We start from the raw sequence: 7,024 nt of genomic DNA, 5'->3' as shown, positions 1-7,024 counted from the left end.
CCTCATCATAGATAAAACATTCTTACTTACTTAACTTAGCATGAGTACTCACTTAGCATAGTAGGTCTTAACATAATAATCATTACATCATAGATAAAACCAACTAGTTCTTAAACCATAACAGTACCTCCCTCCCTCATACCATTCTAAAAGCACATGAAACTTTCCCAAAATATACACCTAGGTACCTATCATGCATGACATTCCAAGGCCAGCTATATATATAGGCCTACTAATTACTTAACCCACACACCAACCACTTCACTCATTCATAATTGCCTTGATCCTCTCCAGTTTATCTTTGCTGGCATGCCCAGCCTTGAGCAGATCAGCAATCAGATATTCCAGCTTCTTCTTCTCTTGCCTTAGTAGGTCCCTCTCCCCCTCCACTTCCTTCATGGCCTTCCTCATGTTCTGAATGATATCTGCTTGGCTTTGAAGAATGCACCTTTGCTCCTTGGCAAGCTTCATCTTCTCCATACTTAACTCAATCTTTGCCTGATCCTTAAGTTGTTTCTTCTTCTCATTTAGTTCATTGATTGCCTGACTGGTATAGCCCATGTCATGAGACATCTTGCCATCTTGATAGTCAAATAGCTTGGATACATCTTCCACCAACTGGCTGTAGTTGTTTGACAGGAAATCAATTTCCTTCTGTAGCTTGGCCACCTCTTTCTCATGAGCTTGTTTGTCATTCACCCTTCCCAAGTTCTGCTCATGGTACATGTCCCAAATCCTGGTTAGGCACCTTTGTAGAATCTCTGGCCAAGGACCATCCACCCACTCCACAACCCCACAGTTCACACCTACATCCTACAGAAGCAATTATTTTATAATTAAGCACAAAGCACTAGTAACAATCTTAGTACAGATAACTAAAGTTATAAAGTCATTTCATTTAACTGAAACCCTTTGTTTACATCAATATGCTCTCTGAATTATGCAAAGATAATTCTTTCACAGTAAGCACACATCACCTGACTTAGCATCAGAGATAAATTTAGTTAACAGCTATATTTAGCAGTAGATATAAATTCATTTAACTCTGTTCTTTTTCAGTTAACAGCTATATTCAGAAAACACCTAACTAATACATTCAGTTCACAGTACACTAAAGATCTCTGCATATGTATGGCACTTTCAAGTTTCAGTTGTAAACTACAGCACACATCTCTGCACATCACACATCTCTGCACCACATGCTGCACCACACATCTCCAGCAGCAAAACACATCACACATCTCCACCAGCAAAACAAGTTAGCGTTCCAGATTAAATACCTGCTGCACAGGACAACCCAGGAATCGCCTCCCAGTCAAAGCACCTTCAAAAGCCACCATCTTCTTCGGCCTCTGATGATGCATCATGCACGTCGGCTCAGATTCAGTGTAAGAACCACAAAAAGTTGGTTCCACCACACTGTCAGGGGTTTCCTGCAAAAGAAACTTCGAATCAAACCTAAAGCAAATTGGAATCTCCAATTTGGATGAACTAACCCTAACCCTAACTCTGTTCCACCATTATGCACTTACAAAGAGCTGAGGATCCATTGAAACCATGTTGATGTCCTCGTCCGAGCTCTCCTCGTCATTCCAGAATGGCATCCTCAACTTCTACCGGCAGCAATGGCCGCGGCGGCGACGGCGATAGGCTGACCTAGCTAACAGCACCAGGGAGAGGGAGAGGATGAGGACGAGTGAGAGCGAGGAGGAAGAGACTGAGCGAGTGGCTGAGCTCGCTCTCACTTATTGGACCACCGACAGCCGCCGTTCCGACAGGCGGACGGGCCGTTAACGGCCGTCAACGCGCGGCGGCCGTCCGTTGCCTGCGTGGCAACTGATTCGTGGGCCCAACCGGTCAGATTCGGGGTTAGCGCGGGCGAAACGAGCGCTTACGCGAGTTGGTAGTTTTTTGCCACGGTTTAGGACAAATTTGGTAGTTTTCTGCACAAAAACGTAAAGTGGTAGTTTTCTGTCACAAGTCCGTGAAATGTGGTAGTTTTTGGTTAAATACTCCCCGTAAGACCTATCCAGCTATTCTGCCAAGATAAGGTGTGGGCATGCTAAAATGTTAGGAGTAAAACAATTGAGCACCAATTTGTTTGGCCTGTCCATGTTTTAGCATAGCAAATACTCCGTCCATCCCAAAACCCGTGTTGCTGATTTAGTAAAACTTTGTACTAAATCAGAGTTGTACTAAATCAGCGACACTTATTTTAGGACGGAGGGAATAGCAAATATTGGAAGCAAACCAATTATGTCTAAGTCTTCTAAACTTAGTGTGGATTAACTCACCGACAACGGCATTGTTGTTTGAAGAAGTGACATGCCTAGAAGCATCGTAATATACTGTTCACCAAGTTGCATCTCAGAGAATCTGTCGGATTTCTCAAGAAGACCGAGAGAAGTCCATTGATAGATCAGATCATCTTTAGCTATAGTCTGACCATGTTGGAACATCGCACAGTAAGTAAAGCATGGCCGTAAGCTCTGTGGCATATTAATGTATGCCAACATGAGGAATGGCTTACGGACACGGTCATATGCCCATATATCACTGTTCAGTACTTCCGCCCATCCTGTAGCATCTTTGTAGAGTAGCACGCCACCAAGCACCGCAGCTGCTAATGGTGAACCCTGACACCTTTTTGCAATCTCTGCACCAACCTGCTCCATCACTTGCTTGTCAAACTATCTACCTTCAAAGTGACTTCGTTGTTTGATTATTGTCCAGCACATGTCATCACTCAATGCATTACATTCCTCAAATACATTACAACGCGGTAAACCGCCCGTTGTTAGCAAGATCACCTCACTACGATTGTCCCCTTCACTTAACATACCATCCAACTCCTCGCAATCATCCCATGATAATGGAAACATGCCATCTAAGACAACAAGTACCTTAATGCTAGTATCAAGTAGCTGGTGAAGTCGCTTTCTTACATACTCCATGTCATCATTTGAACCACCGTTGATATCTTCCCCTGACAGCTGAGAAATTATGTACTTCCCCATGTCCTGCAAGCGAAAATCGTCCGAGCATTGGATCCATACCCGAGAGTAGTCTTTGAATCGGGAATGGTTGAAAACCATTCGTGCTAATGTTGTCTTGCCGCTGCCATGCTGGCCATCAATGTCAACCATGATGTATTGCCCTTCTTTCACAAATATACGTTCCATTATGCTCTGTATGTGTTTATCCCTTCCTATAATCATTGGTTCTTCAACCTCTGTTATATCAGTAACTGGTGGCTCGATGCTTGCATGAGAATCAGATGACATAAGGTTGAATTCATCCATGTCGACCCGTAGCTTGCAGACTTCTTCTTTTATCTTCTCCATCTTACCAGCCATGATATTCTTCTTCTCGGGAGCATTGCCACGTGGTATCATCTTCGTCAACTGCAAAGAATCAGTTATCATTTAGCAGGTACATACACCTTGAGGTATGGAAGGAGTCAGGAGTACTCGGACGGTCGACGATGTACATACCTTGCGCGCGGGTGCTGCTGGTTTCATTGTGTCTTGCAACTCGTCCAAGATGTCGTAGGCGGCCTTCACGACCCGCCGCAGCCAGTCCCGCACCTTCTTCCCCTGCAGGTCAAGTTCGCTTATTTTTAGTGACCTATGGATCTCGTAGCCTAACTATGACCGGATCTCTGAGCTTTTATATCAAAAAAATTTAGGGTGGTGAAGTTGATGCGTACATACCTCCATTTGCTGGGGGGCATCTTCTAGCAGCGGCTGTATGGCTTCCGGCGTAGTATCCATTATTTCCTTCGATCCCTCTCTGGGGACATCATCCTTAAAACAAAGACACCGCATCTCGGCGTCCTCCAGCAGCGGATGTATGGCCTCCAGCGTCTCCATTATTTCCTGCAAATCGCCGGTGGCCTCATCTCCGACGGTGATGGCGGATCTGAGCTTCCTGCATAAGCTTTGGACAATGGCTTGGGCCATGGCTGCTCCTTGCGCTTCCACCCAGATGCAAGAGCTTTGATTGGAGTCAACGATGGAACGGGGATGGTGCAGCACCGGGCAGAGGACCGTTTGTCCACCTCGCGGGTCACAGAGCAAAGCTAGGAGCGAAGGAACCGGCTGGAGCTGTACATCAGGCACTAATTCTGTAAGCAACAGTAACTACCTCAGTGTAAAACAAGGAAATTGATTGTCTCGAAAAGAAGACCAGCCAGTTTGGGGCTCTACCGACAATGAACAAAGTTCTGAAAGCAACAATGGATAAGTGCACTCGACGCTGTAAAGCGGTTCAAAATCCCTCTCGGACCGATTCGATTCGATATACACTGGAGAAAGCGAACTAAAGCAAATGATTCCCTGAGTCGAACCAAAGCCAACTGTAATGAATGGAGGGCATGCTCCTTCTCTCCTGTAGTCCGCGCTTAGCGTCTCACTTCAAGTTTATTCTTCTCTCTGCTCCATTGTTGCACAACAAGGTTACAGTTAGGGTTTAGAAATTAGATTGATAGTATGGCGACTTAATTAAATTGGGGCAAGTAGAACATTTGACTGCTGGCTAACGTAAGGATTCCATTTTTGGTGACCAGAGGCGAGATCCACCGTGGCTTTCTGTAGATTTGGGTGGACAGCAAGAGGAGTCGGGAAGGAGAGAAGGAACGCAAGGAAGAAAGAAGCATGCAGTGTTTCTCTCTTTTTCTTTATTCTGTGTGCTGTGGTGGGCTCAACAGTTCGAACTTTTTCTCCTTGTTGCGAGATGGAGGAATCAGTCGACCCTACACACCGGAGCAAAAACGATAACGATTCAAAGCATTTCACTGCTGCTGGTGCTGGTGCCGGTGCAGACGGGTTCGCTGCTGGTGCTGCAGGCCATCGAAGGGAATGATATGAGCATGACCGGTCAATCAATGGAGTCGTCTTTAGGGAAATCAAGGATTTTGCTTGATTGAACCTTGCTCGTTTTAATATTTGCCACAGCCAAGGCCATGTAATATTTGGCAGAAAAAAGGGCATGCAATAAAGTAGAGCATACTATCGCTACACACGCTGCAAAGTGTGTGCAAGCTTAGAGCATCAATGTACAAGTCTGACCCTTTGTATGTTCGTCGACAGCGCCAGCCCGCACCTAAAATATCTGCCCGTGTCCACCGCTCTTGCGTCCGCAACTCCGCCACCGTCTGCCTCCTCCCCACCGGCCACCCCTCCCCTCCACCACAACCTAGATCTGATTAGCCCACCTAAATCCGGCGAGACGACCCGCCAGGCATGGCTCTCCATCTCGCCGCAGGCGAGCGCTCAATCCACGCCTCCAGATTCTCTGGTTCGAGCAGTGCGCGGTAGTGAAGGTCGACGAGCAGCGTCGCCGTCGGTGTTGGTGACGACGTCTCCTGAGAGGAAGGCCAACTGAGGGTGACGTATCTCTGCCAGGAGGGCCCTACTTGTCGGGGGGCTATACACCAAGGCGGGCTGACCAGGTGACACTTGGCTTGTCCTGGTTGGCCAGTACCTCCCCCGAGCATCGGGTGGTGGCGCCTCTGCAGAAGACGCCTTCTGCTGGATATAATAGCGTAGTGGACAGGCTCCCAAATCAATCCCGAGCTAGGTTTCGTCGCTGTCGCAAAGATATCCCCGATTTGCTGGTGTGGGTTAGGAAGGATCTGTTTGTTAGTGGTGAATTTACTGCTAGGGACTGCTATCCAATAGGGTTTTCAGACCATCTGCCTATCCCAAAGGAATTTAGTTTCTCCAGAGATTGTTGGGCCAAGAGAACTGTGAAAATTCCATTTGCCTTTGTTGTCAAAGGGATGGCTGGGGGTGGGAGAAATCATAGTTCTCGTGGAGGAGGAAGATATGCTGCGAGCAGTGGGAGTAATGAGACGGGACGAGTTGGGACAGCCAATCACAAACTAATTTTGGGGGGGGGGGGGGGGGGGGGGAGGTCCAGAATCAGCCTGCTCGTCCTCCTGGGATCTCGCAGCCGCCTCCCATCTCTATCTACTCTATCGCAGCCGCCTCCCATCTCTATCTACTCTAGGCCTCCAATTGTTCCCATGGCATAGCCTGCTCATATGATGCCCTAGGGTCAGATGTTTGCAGGCTACCCATCAGGAGGGTAGAACAGCCAGTTCCAAGCTATGGGACAGTGGCCACAACAACAACAATACCCTTACCAGTTTATGCCTGTTCAGCCAGGTTTGGTGCCTTACCAGTAGCAGGCTCCATATAACAGTGGAGATATCTCTGGAGGGAGTGGGCAATCTTTGCAATCTGGTGTTGGGGAACGTTGCATGGGAAACAAATAATTTCCTATGCTCACCCAGATCAATCTAGGAGATGACCATCTACGAGAGGAGAGATTGGATCTACACACCCTTGTAGATCGCTAAGCGGAAGCGTTAGGAAACGTGGTTGATGTAGTCGAACGTCTTCGCGATCCAATCACGATCCGTCCCGCGAACTCCGATCTAGTGCCGAACGGACGACACCTCCGCGTTGAACACAAGCTTGATGACGCCTTCACCTCCTCAATCCAACGAGCGATGGTGAAGTAGTAGCTCGAGTCCTCCGGCAGCACGATGGCGTGATGGAGGTGGTGGTGGAGAAATCTCAGCAGAGCTTCGCTAAGCACTATGGAGAAGAAGATGGACTACGAGGGAGAGGAAGGGCAGCACCGTGGCGTGGAGATGTGCTCAAGGGTGCGGCTGCCCTCTCTCTACCTGTCTATATATAGGGGGAAGGGAGGAGGAGGGGGCGCCCTAGATCCCATCTAGGGGGGGGGGGCGGTGGCCAAGGCAGATGGGGGCGCCCCCTAGGGAACCCTAGGGTGGCTTGCCCCCCAAGCCAGGTGGAGGGAACCCTAGAGGGGGCGCCCCACCTCTCTTGGTTATGTGGGATGGCGTGAGGGGGCGCACAGCCCCTTAGTTGGCTGGTTTGCCCCCTCCCCTTTGCCCATGGGCCCCCCAACATTTGCCCCCCCCCCCCGAAACCCCTTTCGGCCATGCTGGTCATCACCCGGTACCCCTGGAACACTTTCGGACTCCAATACC

General features: G+C 48.5%; 1 protein-coding gene across 4 annotated transcripts; it reads right to left on the bottom strand.

Moving 5' to 3' along the window:
- On the bottom strand, positions 1–5,505 carry LOC109773879 (uncharacterized). 4 transcript variants are annotated; one of them, XR_012184863.1, is made up of 5 exons: positions 3,714–5,505; positions 3,495–3,596; positions 1,533–3,404; positions 1,281–1,433; positions 1–813 (listed from the first exon to the last, which is right to left on the bottom strand). XR_012184863.1 is itself a non-coding variant. In XM_073500389.1 (3 exons), the coding sequence occupies exons 1-3, from the start codon at positions 2,673–2,675 to the stop codon at positions 262–264; spliced, it is 1,086 nt and encodes a 361-aa protein (XP_073356490.1). In that variant the 5' UTR covers positions 2,676–2,931; the 3' UTR covers positions 1–261. The 4 variants fall into 4 exon arrangements, 2 of the variants coding, with proteins under 2 accessions (XP_073356490.1, XP_040246360.1); XR_012184862.1 differs by having other exon boundaries at positions 2,295–3,404; XM_073500389.1 differs by lacking the exons at positions 3,495–3,596; positions 3,714–5,505 and having other exon boundaries at positions 2,295–2,931.
- Between the last annotated feature and the right edge of the window lie 1,519 nt (positions 5,506–7,024).

This window comes from Aegilops tauschii, chromosome 5, assembly GCF_002575655.3.
Source record: "Aegilops tauschii subsp. strangulata cultivar AL8/78 chromosome 5, Aet v6.0, whole genome shotgun sequence".
Lineage (NCBI taxonomy): Eukaryota > Viridiplantae > Streptophyta > Magnoliopsida > Poales > Poaceae > Aegilops > Aegilops tauschii.
This window is presented reverse-complemented; position numbering and strand designations above follow the sequence as displayed.